Source organism: Enhydra lutris, unplaced genomic scaffold, assembly GCF_002288905.1.
Source record: "Enhydra lutris kenyoni isolate GAN:26980312 unplaced genomic scaffold, ASM228890v2 scaffoldscaffold55, whole genome shotgun sequence".
Lineage (NCBI taxonomy): Eukaryota > Metazoa > Chordata > Mammalia > Carnivora > Mustelidae > Enhydra > Enhydra lutris.
Window position 1 is genome coordinate 5,944,427 of NW_019154139.1, and position 19,980 is coordinate 5,964,406.

At 56.0% G+C, this 19,980-nt stretch overlaps 1 protein-coding gene across 3 annotated transcripts in view; it reads left to right on the forward strand.

Annotated features, from left to right (window-relative positions):
- Positions 1-19,518, forward strand: part of LOC111157543 (tubulin tyrosine ligase like 1) — a 31,067-nt gene extending 11,549 nt beyond the window's left edge. For all 3 annotated transcript variants that reach the window (XM_022519047.1, XM_022519045.1, XM_022519046.1), the window contains 8 exons: positions 3,595-3,803; positions 4,483-4,663; positions 5,632-5,766; positions 6,412-6,520; positions 9,840-9,983; positions 11,744-11,830; positions 14,229-14,392; positions 19,216-19,518. In XM_022519047.1, the coding sequence (XP_022374755.1) occupies positions 3,595-3,803; positions 4,483-4,663; positions 5,632-5,766; positions 6,412-6,520; positions 9,840-9,983; positions 11,744-11,830; positions 14,229-14,392; positions 19,216-19,345 (1,159 nt within the window). In that variant the 3' untranslated portion in view covers positions 19,346-19,518. The remainder of the gene's footprint in view (positions 1-3,594; positions 3,804-4,482; positions 4,664-5,631; positions 5,767-6,411; positions 6,521-9,839; positions 9,984-11,743; positions 11,831-14,228; positions 14,393-19,215) is intronic.
- The last annotated feature ends 462 nt before the right edge of the window (positions 19,519-19,980 follow it).

A 19,980-nucleotide genomic window follows, 5' to 3' on the forward strand; every position in this document is an offset into this window, starting at 1 on the left:
TCCTGTTTTAAGCACTAAGCGTCCCATTAAGTCTTAACAATGGGTTAGGGTAAAACATCGACATCAGCGAAATGTTAAATGGTTATAGGGAAAGGTACCCATGTTAAGCAGGTGGATTATGGCGCAGCCATTAAAGCAAGTAACAGGGGGGGCGCCTGGGTGGCTCAGTGGGTTAAGCCGCTGCCTTTGGCTCAGGTCATGATCCCAGGTCCTGGGTTCAAGCCCCACATCGGGCTTTCTGCTCAGCAGGGAGCCTGCTTCCTCCTCTCTCTCTGCCTGCCTCTCTGCCTACTTGTGATTTCTCTCTGTCAAATAAATAAATAAAATCTTTAAAAAAAAAAATAAAAAAAAAATAAAGCAAGTAACAGGGGCGCCTGGGTGGCTCAGTGGGTTAAAGCCTCTGCCTTCAGCTCAGGTCGTGGTCTCAGGGTCCTGGGATCGAGCCTGCATTGGGCTGTCTGCTCGGCGGGGGGCCTGCTTCCCCACGCCCACCCCCGCCTGCCTCTCTGCCTACTTGTGATCTCTCTCTCTGTCAAATAAATAAATAAAATCTTTATTACAAAAAAAAAAAAAAGAAACGTTACCAAAAAATAAAACAACTGACAGTTCTAAAGCAGTTAGGAAAATTGTGTAACAACGAATATGAGGACAGTGAGATCACAGCTTGTGCACAGGCAGGAAGCAGGAGGAGCACGGAAGCGCGGCTATCCCAGAGCAAGTGCATGAGCTGTCTGAGGGCCAAACTGCTGGGTGTAACGAGACAGCACAAAACGGGCTCGGAACAACCATTTGATAGCATTTATAGGTTTGGCTCAGTGGTACTTTTAGAGCTGATCCTGCCTGGGCTCCCCCGTGCATCTGCGGTCCCCTGGGGGAGGTCAGCTGGGGCTCGTCTGTTCTTGGCTGCCCTGGGCGAGGAGCACAGCGGCTTCTCTCCACACAGCTCTCCCGTCCCTGCGGCCGGCGAGTGGGGGCTTGCTCTCCTGAGGTGGCGAGGGGCCAGGAGGGAGGCTAGAAGCTCTGCAGGCCTTTCAGGGCTGGTCTCCAAGTGGCACACCACCGCCTCTGCCACATGTTCGGCCAGAGCAAAGCCAGAGTGAGACGTGTCTGGGCCCAGGCCTTAAGAAACTAGCAGCTTCCACTTCCTTTATGGGAACTCTCGGCGGGAGCCCCGAGCTGCCACGGGACAAGCCTGACTTCTGGGACCATCTTGATGGAGAAGCCATGTATAAGGCTTGTGTGGGGCGGTTGTAGCCATGCCCGCCAAGGTGCCAGGCAGGAACGAAGCCTTCTTGGATATTCCAGGTCGGATCATACACTGAACACCCCGAGTGTCCTCCAAGTGGCCCCAGTCAGGGCTATAGGGAGCAGAAGCACCCTCTACTGAGCCCCGCCCCGAGTCTTTTTTTTTTTTTTTTAAGATTTTATTTATTTATTTGACAGAGAGACAGTGAGAGACGGAATATAAGCAGGGGGAGGTGGGAGAGGGAGAAGCAGGCTTCCTGCTGAGCACGGAACCCGATGTGGGACTCGATCCCAGGACCCTGGGATCATGATGTGAGCCGAAGGCAGACGGTTAACAACTGAGCCACCCAGGTGCCCCCCCACCCCCCCGGCCCACATCTTGGTCCCCAAAACCTCGAGATGGGATTTAGTGGATATTGTCTTAAGTTGCTAACACAGGGCCATTTGCTTTTCAGTATTGGATACCCAGGATATATCTTATCCATCACCTGACCTGAGGATGGTAGGGAAACAGCTCAGTATTTTGCAAACTGGTAAAGGGAAAGAAACAAACATTTTGTTCGTCTTTTCTGTATGAACTATGTTTTGAGTATCCAAACTGTTGATGAAGGGGAACTTCTTGTAGAAATATTCCTGCTAACACACGAAGGAGAAATGACAGTGTAGAAACACACCCATTTTGCCTCCCTTAATGACGTAAGGGTCTGGGCTTGCCCTGTATGGGAGCCACTAACCACAGGACTGATGAGCACTTAAACGTGGCCGGTCCAAATGCAGATGTGCCCCCAGATTGACCCGCAGCTCCCCAGTCTGCAGTCCGACTCCTGATTTACAGGCAGCATGTGGGAGGGGACCAGGAGGGAGGGAGGGGACACCCGCGCAGCCATGCTGAGTAAGGAACGTGGGAGGACCCCTGGAGCTCCCCTGGAGGACGGGTGACTCAGGGTCTTCAACAAATCAATAGCATAGGAAGAAAGGAGGGAGAAGACAGAGGGCAAGAGCCACGGGAGAGAGAAGAGCCTGGCTCTTTGCACAAGCTGTAAGTAAGATTCCTCAGACAGCTAAGGAAGGGTGAGCACCAATGAATATTTGATGATACCAGAAATGACTGTTTTTAGTTAAGATAACAGTATCAAGTAGGATATAGTATAATATAAAAAAGAGCCCTTAGCGATTAGAGATGCCGACTGGAATATTTTGGGTGGGATGCTGTGTCTGGAAATCGCTCCCAAGTAAGTCGGCGCTGTGGGGCGTGGGTGGGGTAGGACCACAGCAAGGCTGGCCTCCGGCCGCAGCCGCGACGCCAGTAATAGGGCTCTCTGCACTTTTCTCTGCTTTTGCATGTGGTCGAGCTCTTCCCTCCTAAAATGTTTTATTTATTTATTTTTTTTTTTTTAAAGATTTTTATTTATTTATTTGACAGAGAGAGATCACAAGCAGGCAGAGAGGCAGGTAAAGAGAGAGGAGGAAGCAGCCTCCCTGCTGAGCAGAGAGCCCGATGCGGGGCTCGATCCCAGGACCCTGAGATCATGACCTGAGCCGAAGGCAGCGGCTTAACCCACTGAGCCACCCAGGCGCCCCCCTCCTAAAACGTTTTAAAACTCCCATTATTCCCATGATCGTAGAATCAAGAGAAATGCTTTGGGTGCTGGAAGCCCTCTGTAGTTGGTGCCTGGGCCCGGTGGGGTGGATTGGGGCCAGGAGCGACAAGCCACTGACAGACAGCCCGCCTCGCCCCTGGCCGTGGTTCCAGAGTGAGGGCCGGTCCTGCCCTTCCCGCTCCCTCCCTGTGTCTCTGTGGGGCAAGGAGGGCGGAGAGAGTGGCAGGGAGACTGGCTGTCTTAGAAGATTAGAAGGAATCCCTTTGTCTTTCACCCGTCCTCATTTCATCCAAGTTCTGGCCCATCAGAGGTCTCTGTATGAACACGAAGTACTGACCCAGGGCCCTCAAATCACCCTGTGATTCTGATTTAAAACGGTCCCTGTCCTTCTTGACATTGGGTGAAAATACTGGGTAAATGATTTTGCTGATTTCAGAGTCTGGGGGAGGTCCTTTCATCGGGTTGGCATCCACAGTCAGGGGACCTGGAACCCACGAGCATTTAGGACCATCTCCTCTGCGCTGCAGAGTGAAACCGTCCACCACGAGCCTGAGAACAGCCCCCCTGCCCCACAACAGCTCCGGGCCCAGCCGGTCACTGGACCCCACCCTGTGCGGCACTGGGCCGGGCGTCTCCTGGCCCGCATGCCGGGGGTGGGGGGAACGTCACCAGCTTTGACGAGCCCTGCCCCCACGTGGACCCGCTCTGAGCTTGTGCCCCGCACGCCCCTTCTGTGCTTCCCTTATAGGATGAGTGTACAAACCATCCGGAACGTTTTTAGTGTTGAAACTGGCTATCGGCTCTCAGACGATCAAATAGTGAACCATTTTCCGAACCACTACGAGCTGACCCGGAAGGACCTGATGGTGAAGAATATTAAAAGATACAGGAAGGAGCTGGAGAAGGAAGGGAGCCCTCTAGCAGAAAAAGACGAAAATGGGAAATACCTCTATCTGGGTTTGTGCCTTTCTCGCTGGCCCCAGGTTTGAAACAAATCCCTGAGTTCCCTAGTGACACCGGGTACCAAGACGGGGACATGCCCGTGCTGGCTGGGCTGGGCACCTCTTTCATTCCACGTCTCCAAAATGGCAGGGCGGGGGCTCATGTTGGGATCTGTGTTTCTGGGAGCATCTTGGGAACGCGGTGCCCGTGCAGGAGCGCGAGACCATGGCACGCAGGTGGCGGGAAGCCTGTTCCAAGCGGCAAGCTGCATTTTGTAATGAGGCTCATCGCTGCATCTGGTGGTTCCCAGGGAGAGATGCGTCCCTGTTCCGGTCCGGTGGTAAAAGCTGGACTGTGGGATAGTTTCAGAATCCCTCTACTACCCAGGAAAATTAGATGACCCTCTGACATCTCACTGGGCCTCAGTTTCCTCATTTGGTAAATGGGAATGATAACAGGACCTAGCCCACAGGGGGCTGTGGGGATTAAAGGTTTGTGAAGGGCTTAGCACAGAGGTGATAAGGTTATCCTGCAGGAATTGAATGGCAGGGGGCTTGTCCTTATGATCCTGGCTGGGGGGGGCGGAGTGGCGGGGGCGTGAAGCAGCCGCAGAAAAGGCAGGGGCCATGTGTCCCTGCCCGTGGGCACGTTGGGCTGGCTCACCCACTGCTGTCCCCTCTGCTTCCCCTTTCAGACTTTGTTCCGGTCACCTACATGCTGCCCGCCGACTACAACCTGTTCGTGGAAGAGTTCAGGAAGAGCCCCTCCAGCACCTGGATCATGAAACCTTGCGGCAAAGCCCAGGGGAAGGGCATCTTTCTGATCAACAAGCTCTCGCAGATCAAAAAGTGGTCCCGGGACAGCAAGACGTCTTCGTGAGTGCAGGGCCCACCCATCCCGGGGGCTTCCGAGTTGGGAGTTCCGGGCCACCTGGTCAGTCTTGCCCGGCAGCTGGGGACCCTTGCTTGCTTCTGTAGGTGTATGGCGTTCGCCACATGGCAGGCACCACAGCAGGGTTCCGTGGCTGCCGTCGTGTGATTGATTGTAGGATCCCACCTGAGGCAAGTTGCAAAGGGAAGTAGTGTGTGAGCCAGCATACGGTCCCAGGAGCCGGGACCCTTGTGGGCTGTTCTTTGTTCTGGAAGTTTCTGTGAGACCCACTCAGTCCTGGACTTCTGAGGTAGTAAAGTATCCGCTTAAGATCTGGGCCCAGCGTACGTGGCTTCAAATCCCTGTCTACACTTACTGAGTACGTTTTGTCTCGGTAGACGCTTAAATGCCTCATCCGGGTAGACGGCGGACACCAACAGCACCACCCCCGTGGGGACAAGATGGGGATGGAACAGGTGAACCCGTGCGAGGCACATGGGAGGGTGTGCCGTCAGTGGGGGTGGCGCTAGGCTGTGTCAGGTCAGCTCTCTGCCCGGGGTTTGAGGGCTCCTTGGAACTGAGGGTACCAGTTTTTTGCCTGGGCCTCCCCTAGTCTCTGAGGGTCCTGACCTGCTCGTCAGTGCTGGACAGTGATCCTCTCCTGGGGGCTGGTGGCTCACTGTCAGGGTTCTCAGGAGTGACAGGGTCACCTTCTCCTCGTGCAGAGAATTTAAGTCCTAGTGCACACTGCTGACCCCCTCGTGGGTCGGGTCCAGGGAGCACGTCCCTGGTGGGCTCCAGGGGCTGCTGGCATTGTCCTCTGGGGGCAGGGCACAGGCTCGGGGGCTCTTCCATGGATCCACCTGACCCCGTTTTCTCCCCGACATACCAGCCTCTCACTTAATGAGTGGCACAGGCTTGTTACCAACCTTTGGTCTTTGCATCTAACTTTGACCTTCTCTGACACGTTCAGGTTCGTGACTCAGTCTACCAAGGAGGCCTACGTGATCTCCCTCTACATCAACAACCCGCTGCTCATTGGCGGGAGGAAGTTTGACCTCCGCTTGTATGTCCTGGTGTCCACGTACCGCCCGCTGCGCTGCTACATGTAAGGGCCACCAGCGTTTTGCCTGGAGCTTTGACCCTCCAGGGTAGGCCGCTCCTCAGAGACAGAAGGCAGCTCGGCGTTGGCCCAGCCCTGGCTTGGGGAGTGACTGCTAACGGTCCCAGGCTTTCTCTGTGGGGCGACGAACATGGGAAATCGAGTGGTGATTGTCGCGCACCTCTGAGGGTACCAAGAACCACTGAGCTGTGTGCTCTAGCTAGGTGAAGGAGTTCTGTGCCATGTGAATTATATCTTAGTAGGACGGTTATTAAAAAGAACAATAGAAAATAAAAAAGGAGCTCTTCTTGGTTAAAAAAGCTTAAAACCCCCCCAAAATAATAGCAATAAAAAAATTAAAAGGCTTAAAACCAAAAACGGGCTCTTCGAAGGGAACAAAGTATTCTATATACATATATTTTTAAGGTTTTATTTATTTGAGAGAGAGAAAAGTGCAGGCGCAGGGGAGGGTCAGAGGGAGAGGGAGAAGCAGACTCCCCGCTGAGCAGGGAGCCCGACCCCAGGATCCCGAGAGCATGACCCGGGCCGAAGGCAGATGCTTCACCGACTGAGCCACCCAGGCGCCCCAAAGCCTTGTATTTTCCTGATGCTTCTCCTCAGAGTGTTGACGTAGTCTCCCTTCCCACGTAGGTATAAGCTCGGATTCTGCCGCTTCTGCACCGTGAAGTACACGCCGAGCACCAGCGAGCTAGACAACATGTTCGTTCATCTCACCAACGTCGCCATTCAGAAACACGGGGTAAGCGCGTCCCTCTCTCGAGCTGGAGGAAATGGGCCCATTGTGTGGGTTTCTTTCTATTTGCCAGAGAGGCAGGTGGCCGCAGGAGTGGAATTCCAGACGCTCTGGCACAGCCTCGGGTTTGGGGCTCACGGAGAAAGAAAGGCCCGAGGTCAAGCCCTGCCTTTTTGGTCCCGTGACCTGGGGACAAGCTGAGTCTCCGAGCCTAGCGTGGGTTTCTCATTTATAAAAGGCGGTGACATCCCTCCCTCGTGGAGTGGTGGGAGGGGGCACATGACTCGCTGAGTGCCTGTCTCGGTTGGTCCCGTGCTGAGCGCCCGGGCTACACCGATGGGCAGAAACTCGCTTAGTCCCTCCTGAAGGAGCCTGGGCCTGTCAGGGGGAGATGGGTGTCGAGGACTGCGTAATCATGAACGGAGATGTGCGCTCTGAGACCAGAGAATGCACGTCTAGAAGAGCTTGGGATGAAGGGGTCCCTCGTCCAGGGGGCCGGAGAAGCCCTCCGTGCAGCAGTGGAGTGGTGTCCGAGCAGAGACCGCCGTGTGAGCGGGGCTGACCCAGGTCGGGAAAGGGTGTTCGGGCGGAGGGGACGGCGTGGGCCGGGCCCCGTGGCAGGAAGGAGCACTGCAGGGGCTGTGAGCAGGTCAGGGTGGCCGGAACCCCCAGAGCATGGGTGGCGGAGTGAGGGGTACCTGGTGAGGTCAGCGAGGGCCGGGACGCAGGACGCAGGTTCTGTGTGGACTTTGGGCCTTTCCTCGGGTCCTGACAAAAATGGTCGGAAGGTCTCATTTCCTTATGAGAGATTCTTCTGTTTGGATCTTGCTTGATTGGAAGCCTTGTACCTAGGTCCTTTTTTAATGTTATTTGAGTGGAAAGAGGGTAAGTGTTGATAGAAAACAAGCTTTTTTGGAGAACCTACTGAAAGGTTTGGTCAGACCAGTCTGGGCTCCATCCCCTGTCCATCCCTTACCCTCCGTGTGACTGGGCAAGTCACCCCGGCCTCCCTGGGGCACCTTATCTGCCAGCAGGACCCCTGGTATTACGTTGCTGGTCACCATTTACTGAGGGCCTCGCCGGTCTTGTGGGTAAAGCGGACCCTGATTCACTGCCGAGCAGGGCCCCCTGAGAGCAGACTGGTGAGCACCACTGTCACACGTTCAAGGTTAGAGGAGCAAGGATGGCTTGGCCAGAACCTTATTTGTAAAAATTAGGAAGATGAGTCTTGTGGAACGTGGCACAGAACTGGTCAGCCATTTGGAGAAAGCTGAGCAGTGACATCAGGCCCTTCGTCGCCAAGTAGCACATTAGCGAGGTCTGGGTGTGGGCTGGGACATGACAGCGCCTACCTAAGTCCACTGGGTGTTCCTGAGCACATTGGCTGCCTAAGCTGCTGGGGCGGGGGAGTGTGGGCGCTGGGGAGCCACAGTGACATTGGGAGGGCCCGATTCGATGGGCCTTCTCAGGACACCAGTCAGCTGAGTCACTTCACCAATAATGAACAGAAACCATTTTTTTTTTTTTTTAATCCACGGAAGGAGAGAGCAGAGGGCAGGCCTGTTAGCTTAGCATCTCAGCAATGTGCCAGAGGTTCTATTTGTAAATGCTTTGCTTGCGAATGTGAGAAAGTGAGTTTGATAAAATGAAACTTTGAGTTTCATTACTGAGTAGCAGCCTCGCATCGCTCTCATTTAGACTTTGCGTGAAGGGCAGATGTGGTACCAGACACCGAAATGCTCAAGCTGTCCGTCGAGTGCACCCACGGGCATCCCGGGGTGCAGAGCACAGCCCGGTGCCTGGGTCAGAGACCGCAAATGGGCATCCCTGCCCTCAGAAGTTCAAGGGAGAGCAGGGGAGGCAGATGGCAAAGGACCGATGACAAGGGAGGCCTTGGGGCTGGGGTAGGGGTGCAGGCGTGTGGGTGGGAGGCCCAACAGGAGGCAGATGGATCCAGCAGGCAGAGAAGGGGATGGAAAGAGGAGGCGTGCACCTGGACGTGGGCAGTGTTTGCAGATTGACTGATTAAGTGTTCTGAAATAAATCTGATAAAATAATGTTCCTGATGTTCATAAAGCAGGAGACGTTCCCTGCTCTTTATATCTACGCCTTACGTGTGTAAGGCAGTGTTTTGTTGTAGATACTTTATACCTCTAGAACTTTTAAAATATTTATTTATTTTTGTGAGTGAGAGCGCATGAGTGGAGGGCAAGGGAGACGGAGAAGCAGTCTCCCCACTGAGCAGGGAGCCCAGTGCGGGCCTCGATCCCAGGACCCCAGGATCATGACCCGAGCCGAAGACAGGCACTTCACCGACTGAGCCCCCCCAGGCACCCCTTGTCCCCCCTTCTCATCTTTATACTTAGGGAAATGAAACCTGGTCTCATAACCTCCTGATGTACTTCAGGGTTTTCTAGCTTTTTGTCTCCAAAAGAGAGCCTTGGGTAGAGAGTCAGTGTTTGGGGTCAGAGGCATGGAAAGAGCAGTGGATGAGGGTGAGAAAGCCGGGCTCGGTGCTAGCTGCCTCACGGCCTGGGTGGAAGCTCGGGGCGGCACATAAGCCCTCTGACCCCGAGGCTCTTACCCACGGATTGGACATCGTGAGGAGTCACGTGGGTGGTGCTCTTGGACCATAGTGCCCAGTGCTGGTGTGCGGCTTCTCTAGAAGTAGACTTGCAGGTAGAGATGAGTGCACAGGGGATCTGCTGGGGCAGCATTGGCGGGGGGAGTCCAGACAGGGCGGAGGGAGGGTCGAGCTGGGACGCAGCTGCTGCGGGATGCCTGGAACTGGGCCATCCCGCAGAGCCACCCACGATGGATCAGGGACTAAGGGACCCTGCACTGGGCTGCTTCCGTTAGCCACGGGTGGCTCCCAGAGAGGGTTTCTGCCAGAAGAGTGTCTGGGCTTGAACTTGGGGTCTGGGTGGCACTCTGCAGCATGTACCACAAGGCGTGGATTACTAATCGTGAGTGTTAACTACTAGAGGTGAGTAGTTTAAAACATACCCAGGGTGCCTGGGTGGCTCGGCTGTTTGGGCAACTACCTTCAGCCTGGGTCATGATTCTGGAGTCCCGGGATCGTGTCCCACGTCGGGCTCCCTGCTTGGCAGGGAGTCTGCTTCTCCCTCTGACCCACCCCCTTCTCGTGCTCTCTCTCTCTCTCTTTCAAATAAATATATAAAATCTTTAAAAATAAAATAAAATAAAAATTAAAAAATAAAGCATCCCCATATAGGGGGCCCCAGCACATGTTCTAGGGGGACGAGCAGGTGCTAGATTTCTCAGGATGCATGGCCTGGGACACTGTGCCCTTTGCTGTCACCAGGAAGACTATAACCACATCCACGGGGGCAAGTGGACCGTGAGCAACCTGCGGCTGTACCTGGAGAGCACCCGCGGCAAGGAGGTGACTGGCAAGCTGTTCGACGAGATCCACTGGATCATCGTGCAGTCGCTAAAGGCCGTGGCGGTGGGTGCTGGGCCATGGCGGTGGGTGGCCAGCCGGGGGGCACTGGGCGGGGCCTGTGAGCAGAGAGCCGCCAGGTGCCGGCAGTGGGGGATGCTTGTTTTCTTGCCACAAAGATTTGTCTTTACGGGCTCGCCTCCCTTGTGTGCATGTGTCTGCTGGAGGCCGAGGCGGCTTCGGGCCCAGCTTCCAGTGAGGTGCTGCGTGGGGCACGCCAGGGGCCGGATGAGTCCTGCTGGGTTCCCGGCAGCTCCCCTGGGCCCGTGGATGCAGGAGGCGTACTTCGGCGTGAGCGGACGGTCAGGGGTGGCCTCGCGGTGGCCTCCCCGTGTTTAGGCCTCCGGCTCTGTGACGTCGTGGGCATCCGGACACCGCCTCTCTGTTTGTTGCCTCAAGTCTGTTGTTTGTTGGCTGGTTTGTGGTTTTTGTGTCTTGTTTTACTGTTCAAAGCAGACGGGCATGTTTTTGAGGGAAAGGGAAAGGAGTCGACCCCGGGCCACCGGCACTGGGCCGCTGTGTTCAGAGCTTCACGTGTGGCTCCCAGATGCTCGGCACCTGTGACTCATAGTGAAATGGAGGCTCAGCCCCGGAGCATGGACGTGCAGGGACAGGCATTGGGGCCCAGGCCTGCCGAGGGGGCCCCCAACAGACTGCCCCATGGCTGTGGGACCTGAGGGCACTCGGCCTGGCCCGGGGACTAGACAGCAGATCCTGTGCAGAGTGGATGCCCTCCTCAGAGCCTCGGAGGCCTTCTCTGTGGAACTGGGAGACAGCGGGGTGGGGGGTTGGAGAGTTAGCAACTTCCTGTCCTGCAGAGGCTGCTGGGACAGTGGTGTGGGTAGTGGCTGGGGGGTCGCACCCCAAGCTCTCCGGGGAGATGCAGTTCCACTGACTCCCCTGAAAAATCAGCCCCCGATTCTCCACTGCCCCCCGCCCCCCGCCTGGTTTTCCTCCAGAGGGTCAGGCTGGACTGGCCTGTCTCCCCTCAGGAGTTTGAGTTCTAAGTCCAGTGTTCAAAGTAGAGCCAACACACCCACTAAGGCTTAAAAAGGCCTTGCTGTCATGTCTGTGTGCTGCTGTCACTGTGGGGTGCACGAGGGTCCCCAGACGTAGCTGCTTGCTGGGCCTTCCCACAGGTTTTGATCCAGGCAGGCGGGGCTGGGCCTGGGAATCTGCACTGTGAGCGGCCAGCAAGGTTTCTGATGTACCCGGAGACCAGTTTATGAAGTAGAATTGAACATTAAAAAGAAAATCCAAAATTCAGCAGTAAATGCATTGACTCTTGTCACGGAGAGCAGAGGTTCATGACCGGGCACCCCGCATCCTTAAGGGCCCGAGAAGGGCCTGGCAGCCTGGTGGATAGCGTCCATGTGTTTGCGATGAGAGACTGCACAGGCCGAAAACTCTGTGTGCCGGCTGTGGAGCCGGACTTGTGTCCGCTCCGGGGACAGTCCTGCGCGGACAGAGACGCCGCTGCTCAGATCAGGCCTCAGATGAGTGAGGCCGGGAGACCCCCGTGATTGCTTCGGGATGTCGCCTGTCGTCGGTTGAGTGCAGTTTCCGAGTCTGAGCCGAGGAGGGGGAGGAACTGGCAGGGAGGGAGGGTAGCCCTGGGGGTGGAGGAAGGCGCGCCGCCTTGGCACTGAGACTCCTGCACCCAGCACCGCCAGGAGGTCATGAGGCCCCACCGCCTGTGGCCTCTCTGGTGGTGTTGTCAGCCAGGCCCCCTGGGGCCACCACGCAAGCCGCTCCCTCTCTTGCAGCCGGTGATGAACAACGACAAACACTGCTTCGAGTGCTACGGGTACGACATCATCATCGATGACAAGCTGAAGCCCTGGTTGATTGAGGTAACCTTGCGGCTGCAGCCCCAGCGGCTGCCTCTGCCCGTCTCACCCTGGAGCCTCTGGGCACCCCGGGCCAATGCAGCTGAGGAGGTGGAACGGGACGGTGCGCAGGCGCCACAAGCTTGCAGGTGGACAGGGAGCCACTCCCCATCTCTTGGCACTGAGCCCGGATCACTCAGCCGAGCTCAGCGCCGTGGTGCTCCCGGGTGCTTCCGGACACGTCGTGCCCTGGAGGCCCTGTCCTGTCCTCATGAGGACATTGTTGCTATTCAGGAAAGGAGCTCCCAGACCCGGAAGCCTGTGGGAGGCGGTAGCCTACCGGCCAGAGATAAGGGATGTTATCTTCCTGTCGCTGAGGCATACTTTGGGAGTGGATCCCTCGTCCTCTTTCACGGCGTGCACGACTGTGGCTGTGGCTGGCCTCGGGGCACGCATCGTTTCCCTGGCGACAGGCCTGGGCGATGCTTGCCTCAGCCGCCTTGGGCGCTGGCGGACGCACCTGAGGCCCAGAGCCTGCCTTGCTGGGGTTGCCCTGCTTTGCTCTGTGGCCAGAGAGAGGGGCTTGGGGCTCAGGGGACACACGCTATGAGAACGAGGGCCGTCTGTTCCGTTGGTTCGTCTCCTTGTGTGTGCCTCTGAGCACCGGCCAAGCTAGATGGCTCACGTCCTTTAGCTCAGTCCAGGAAAGTTGAGTCTCAAAAGGAGGTCATAGTGAGTGGTCCCTTGTAGGGAAGTGCAGTGGGAGCCCTTACAGGAAGCTGCTGGGAGAGCCGCCTTATCAGAGAGCAAACTGTTCCGGAACAGTATTTTCCAGGTTACTTGTTATCTGCCAAAACTGTTGGGCAGGGTGGGGAGGGGTTGGGCTTGCATGGAGATATACGTAGAGATAGAGAGGGATTTGCAGGTGCACATACGAAATGTTTCTGTGTTCTCTTTTTCCATTTTCAAAGTCCACTGTGCAACCCATTGTGCTATGGAGCATTTTTTTTTCCATTAAAAAAAAAGTAACTTGAACGGAAGTCAAGCTTTCCTTGACGAGCTAGATCGTAATTGTGAATAACACTGTAACGTAATAACAGACCTTAATTTAGCATACTTATGATAATCTTGGCGTTCTGGTATGGGAGCATAGTAATTCCAAGGGCGCCTGAGGTTTGTACAGTCCCTTTCACTGTTGTCTGTTCGCCACTCTGCTGGCGGCTCAGAGACAGAGTCTGGGTGTTCGGGAGAAACCTGACCACTTGCAGACTTGCTGCTCCGCTCTCCTGCGGCCTGAGGGAACAGCTAACCAAGAGCGTTACAGCCGTGCCTAAAGTAAGAGTAAGTAGGTCGTAACTGAGGTCCTGTGGGTCTCTCCACACAGTAAGTGCATTTTAACCTGTGGCCGTTTGACATTGCTTAGCAGCTCAGGGACCTTATGGGACTAACTTTCTGTCTTTCAGATGGGTTCCTAATTTGGCAGAATATTGCTTTGTTGGTGACTTAATTATTCCCTTCGCCAAAAAGGGGCCCCCTGGGACACCTGGATGGCTCAGTCGGTGGGTAGAGAATCCGACTCTTGATCTCGGGGTCTTGAGTTCGAGCCCCATGTTGAGTACAGAGATTACTCAAAGGGGGGGCATTACTTTTTACTCCAACCCCACGATGCTGCTTGGTCAGGGTGATCTGGTTCACTGATTTCCAGCAAAGCTAGGGGTTGGGGGGGGCTTTCAATACTTGAGACAGAGCTCATCACACAGGTAGACACGGAAGTTGTATTTGTGATCTACAGTCACTTGACATTTTTTTTAAAAAGATTTTGTTTATTTGACAGAGAGAGAGATGGCGAAAGAGAGAGCACAAGTGCAGGAGAGCTAGAGAGGGAGAAGCAGGCTCCTCACTGAGCAGGGAGCCCGATGTGGGGCTTGATCCCAGGACAATGGATCATGACCTGAGCCGAAGGCAGACGCTTAACAACTGAGCCACCCAGGCACCCCATCATTTTCTCTAAAGATTTTAGAATCCAGTTTCTCCCAAACAGCCAGACTCTGTCTCTGTGCTGCTAGCAGAGTAGCTAACGTACAACAGTGCAAGGGATCACGATCTGAGCCAAAGGTAGACGCTTAACCAACTGAGCCCCCCTGGGCACACCTTCACTTAACATTTTTATTTGTGTGATAAGTGATTTGCAAGTCATAATCCTGGCCTGTTTTCAATATTATTTATATTTCATCCAATAGCTAATGAAAGCAGATCCAAAAATGCTTCCTATACGAAATACTGGAGGATATTAGATACGAACAGTATGACATGACAGTTTGACCCAAAGTGTGTGGTAGCTGGCGTTTTCCTCAGCAGCGCATGTGTTCACGCCGCAGGAGTCGCCGTCCCAGTGAAGAACGCGGTTCCTTTCCTCTCCCAGGTGAACGCGTCCCCGTCTCTCACCTCCAGCACCGCCAATGACCGAATCCTGAAGTATAACCTGATCAACGACACTCTCAATATTGCGGTCCCGAACGGCGAGATTCCAGACTGTAAATGGAACAAGTCACCCCCGAAGGAAGTCCTCGGCAATTACGAAATCCTGTAAGTCTGTGTGCAGACTGGGCGGCTGTCCTTGTGCATTTTGGGTTGAGGGGCGCCACGGCCCAACATGGATTTTCTATACATGTGTGGACTTGCCTTGGGCCAAGTATTTCATTTATTATTCGTGTTACAGGATAGGTCGTGTTGTAGCAGAAAAACGTGTCTTAAACTAGGGCTTTGTCTCGGTCTTTTGCCTGATCAATAGTGATGAAATGTTTGCCACCTGCTGGGCACCACGTGAGCCGCTGGGGCAGGTGGGAGCAGGTGGGAACAGGTGGGAGCAGGAGAGCTCTATGGCTTACCTTCTCCGGGCCACCGTGGAGCAGAGAGCCCTGGCGCACACCTGGGCTCCAGCACCTGGAGCTGTGGGACCCTGATGAACTCTCTGCAGCTCTTCGAGCCTCAGTGTGTCCCGCTTGAGTGGGGCTCCTGCAAGTGATCTCACAGAGTTGGGAAGGCGAGAATGTTCACGATGATTGCTGACAGCTGAGGGCTGCCCACATGCCCCAAATTGTGCAGAGCTTCATTTCCCCAGAGACCTCCTGAGGTCAGTGTGGTCATGAGCGCCCTCTCACGCATGCGGAAACAAGGTTTGGAGAGGTACAGTGGCCTATTGGTGGTGACCGCGAGTGGGAGCAGCGTGAGAGCCTGTCAAGGGGACAGTGGTTGAGTGATGTACCATTGGTTCGTACTGTGGGATAGTGAGTGACCGCTGAGAACATGGCCCAGGAGCTCTGGTGGGGCCTGGGGGGCTGCGGGAGGAAAGCTCGTTGTAGAGAATGGTGCGCGAGGGACACGTGTTCGCTTGTCTGTGTGAGCTGCAAGGTCTGGAAGGGGAGCTGGAGAAAAGAAGAAACAGTGCCCCAAATGGAAGGGGCAAATGTGTTAGGGTCACGTTAGTCTTTCTGTAAAAGTAAAAATGCACATTTAACGTTTCAAGAAAACAAAGGAAGAAATTTGTAGTGAACCTCGTGTGCCGCACGCCGATCCTGGGCGGGCGTTATGGGTGTGGGGACTTGGACTCCAGAGCCCACGGCTGACGGCGCTGTCTCCACCGTGCGTGCCCTTGACATATGCGCACAGCATCGGGGAGGGTGGAGGGTCAGCTCAGAAGGGCAGTGTGGGGCCTCCGGGGCAGTGGTGGGGAGCTGCGAGTGTGACCACTCAGCATGGGGTGTGGTTTTCTCCAGCCACGGGCAGTGGTTAAGTGGGTAAGTGCAGGGTGAGCCGAGGGCGGGAGTGGCCAGCACTGGGGGCTTGTCGGGCAGGGAGGAAGGTGAGAGGGGAGGACAGTGGGGGGCAGTGGGAGGGGATTGGAGGTCCTGGTGCTTGCGGGCTGCTGGGCTTGGGGCACAGGGATGCGAGCAGGGGAAGAAGAGGCAGAGGTCAGAGGGCGGGTCTGCAATCTGGGCTTTGCGGGATTGCGGTTACTGGACACAACAAGGTCGGGAGCCGTGGGAACGGGCCTGAGCTGAGGCGGAGGACGAGGTCATGGAGGGGTGCCATGGGTCAGGGAATTGGGGTCCCTTGTCTGGTCACTTGCCCTGACCAAGAACTGTGAGCCAGGGGCCTGAATCATAAGGAATTAGGTTACAGGTAACTGCACAAGGCGCGTGGTGGATCCTGCTGACCTGGGAGGGGGGCTTTGTGGGGGGGCTCCCTCCAGACCCAGGGGCATGACGGGTACGAGGGAAAGCACCCCCGCTGGAGGGGCGGCAGAGAAGCCGTGTCTTCAGGGAGAGCCGGGGTTTAGCGCAGGAAGGTGCAGAGGACCTTCCAGGATGAGGTGGGGAATCGGGGGTTTGCAGGTGACCGGAGAGTTCTGAAGGGATCAGTTTTCCTTCAGCCAGCGTGGCGGCAGGCCGGGCTCTCGGGAGCCCCGGGGCTGTTGGGGGAGGGCGGCAGACACCCCACTTCCGGTTAAAGACAGAGTCCGAGCCTCGTTGCTGTTAGCTGACAAAGCAAAAAGGTGACCCCCCCCAACCCACTCGGCATCCCCCCACCCCTGTGAGTAAGGAGGGCACCCGCGCAGAGCTGATCGATCCAGGCGCTTCCACGCAGGCCTGCTCCCCAGTGCTCAGAGGACCTCACGGTCAGGAAGCCCGTTGCTGACTCCCAGCCACGGCCTCCTGCAGCGGTAGCCGGCTGCGTGGGCACAGAGGGCCCTGACTTTCTACCGCGTTGGTGCTCTGCCTCCCATGGGGGGCTCGCAGCGGTCTCCAGAGTGTGCCAGAAACAAGAGGAGGAAGCCCGGCGCCAGTTAGCCGCCCGAGGTCATGCTGCCGGTGCTGGCCCCCAGAAGTAGGTGCTCTTGTTGCCCTGATCGCCATCCTGGCCTTCAAGCCATGTGGCCTGACTTTCTGTGTCTGCAGCCTCCAGGGCCCAGGGCTGAAGCTGCTGGGTATACGCTTGTACAGCCTTTAAAGCCCTACTGTCCAGGCGCGCCTGGGTGGCTCAGTCCGTTAAGCATCTGCCTTCTGCTCAGGTCACGATCTCAGGGTCGTGAGATGCAGGGTCCAGCCCCACATTGGGATCCCTGCTCAGCCCAGAGTCTGCTTGAGATTCTCTCTCTCCCGCTGGCCCTCCCCCCACTCACTCTCTCCCTCTCTAAATAAGGTAATTGATCTTTTTCTTTTTTAAGATTTTATTTATTTTACAGAGAGAGAGGGAGAGGGAGAGAGAGGAAGTGGGCACATGAGCAGGGGCAGAGGGAGAGGGAGAAGCAGGCTCCCCACTGAGACAGGAGCCTGATGTGGGACTTGATCCCAAGGCCCTGAGATTGTGACCTGAGCTGAAGGCAGCCGCTTAACCAACTGAGCCACCAGGCATCCCTGATCTTTTTTTTTTAAGCTTTTATTTATTGATTTGTTAGAGAGAGAGAACATGCATGTAAGCAGGGGAAACAGCAGGCAGAGGGAGAAGCAGGCTCCCCGCTGAGCAAGGAGCCTGATGTGGGTGGGGCTCAACCCCAGGACCCTGGGATCATGACCTGAGCTGAAGGCAGATGCCAACTGAACCACCCAGGCGTCCCAATAAATAAATCTTTAAAAAATAAAAAAATAAAAAATAAAACACTACTGTCTGGACCGTGCCAGTGACTGCAACCCCCTTGTCATTCTGCTCGAATGAGAAGGGGCCCTAGGAGACCATCCCAGCAGCACCCCTGGGAACAGCCCATCCCAGAGCCCCGCTGCTTGCCACAGGCACAGCAAGGCTGGTGAGCCCTGTGTGGTCCTTTCCCCCACTCCCCCCCCCCAGTCATCAGTGCATTCTTCCTGCACACCCACCCAGCAGTGAGGTGCTGGGGGGAACTGTGAGCCAGACAGACGGGGTTCACTGCAGTCCTCAGGTCAGCGATGGAGACACAGAACCAGCAACAGAGTGCTAATGGGGAGTGCTAACCTGTGAGTGGGGAGTCAGGGGCTCTAGCAGTCCTTGGGGTGGGGAGGGACCCCCACAGGCAGAACCTCCCTGGGGAGTCCTCCCTGCAGCATCATCTCTCCTTAAGGAGATAGGGGAGAGGAGGGCCCTCCGTTGTTGCCCTGATTCCCATTCTGGAAGAGGGAAACCCCACAGTGTCTGCTGTGTGGGTAACAGTCAACAAACTGGCCTTCTTCCTCCTCGCCTTTCCCTTGCGTCCCCCCATTTGCCAGCAGAAGCACAAGGCAGCAAATATGTTCTTCAGCTTCAGAAGCTTCTCCCCCACACTACTCTCAGCTTGCGGATTCCGATTCTGGGAATAAATGTAGAACAGAAATAGCTCCTTTTCGAGAAGTCAGCAAAATTCAGCTAACGCAACCTAATTGAGCAGCATCGTACCTTTCGCATTGGACACGAACATCTACTTACGACAGAGGCTCCTCAGTCAGGGCGTGGCCGCCAAAGGACGCCTAGGAAGGAGGTTTACTAGGGAACAGAAATGTTTTTCGTGCTCTTGATCCACAGGGTTAAAAGGCCCCAATTAAGAATCTGAAGTCTTGGGATTTATTTGATCCCACAGACCTTCGGACACTGAGTAAACCTCTCCCCAGGGTCAGATGGAAAGTGGGGATCCGTCAGGAGGGTGATGGGAAGTCACCGGGGGATTAGGAGACCCCATCACCAGAGCCTGCACCTGCCAGGCCCCACAGGGGGTGCAGTGACATTTCTCCAGCCTCGCGGACCCCTTAGGAGGGGCTCACTGTGGCGAGAGAAGCCAGGGACTACCCAGACGTCCGAATCAGGCAGGGGCATCCGCGATTCTAGCTCCGTCCTTTCTGAGGCAGAAGCCCAGGCTCTGTGGCCTACACAGGCCATGCTTTCACACTGCACAGGTCTGGCGCGTGAATGCTAGTGGGCCAGTGCAGGGGAGGCCTCAGCGGGTGGGTGCTCGATCTGGCCTTTCTTGCAGAGGTGACCTGCTCACCCTGTACTGGTCCCCTCCCCCTGGGTGGGTCATTCGCACCTTGTTCCCCGTCTGAAGTGGGTCCGTCATACCTGCCCCCAGATGCTGTGTGTAAGAGTATTTCCCAGACATCTGTCCTCTCCCTCACCTCCCTGGTGTCTCATGTTTCCTTGGGGGTCACTGCCGACTAACACCTGGTAGGAAGCCTTTAGAAAACGCCGACGGCAGGAGCGGGAACAGTTCGCAGAGTAATTTAGCAAGTCTGTACCCGCCTGCTCTGTAGTCTCAGGCAGTCTGGTGGGCTGGCAGGCAGGAGGCATGTGGGGGGCTTGGGGGGCGGGCAGGCTGCTTCCCTGGGCGACGTGGGATTTACGGGATCGGCCGTGCTCGGCGCTGCTGCCGCTTCTGCCAAACCCTGAAGGTGACCCTCTGTTTCCAGCTATGACGAAGAGCTGGCACAGGGCGATGGCGCTGACCGAGAGCTGAGAAGTCGTCAGGGCCAGTCGCTGGGGCCCAAGGGGGGCCGGTCGCGAGACTCGGGCAGAACCGTCCTCACCACCTGGAAGTGAGCACCAGTCGCCGAGAAAGACGGCGAGCCAGACCCTACCTGATACTCAGTGCACCTGGGCCCGTTCCGAAATTTTCCTTTTTCTAGAGCTTTTTCCCCCTTTCCTAAGCGCTGTAAATAAAGGCACTTCTTTGGAAGGTTAAGGAGTCTCTTATGAGGAAAAGATGCCCCGCTTCTCCTCCCCTCTCACACAGTACCTCTGAGACCAGACGTGTGGGGGTTTTCCCCATACCCAGCCCTTCTGTGCTCCTCTGGCTGGTGCTGGGTGTCCACAATTTCTCTCCATTTTGATACCATCTGCCTGGAGATGGCGTCTGGTCCCACCGGGGAAGGGCCCAGTCCCGCAGAGCTGTCCCCCATGCCCCTGCATCCCCATAACCTCAGAAGCCAATCCTGGTTGTCTCCTGTACTCCTGACCTCCCTGCTCTAAGTGGGAGGTTCCCACCACCTTTCTCAAGCCCCCCCGAGGGCTTCATTCCTTGGCCAGAGTGGCTCACGGGACTCAGGAAAACCGTTCACCTGCTCGATTACCCATTTCTCATGAACGATGCAACTCGGATCAGCCCGATGGAAGAGATGCAGGAGGCAAGGTATGGGGGAAGGGGTAGGGAGCTTCCGCTCCCTCCCTGGGTACAC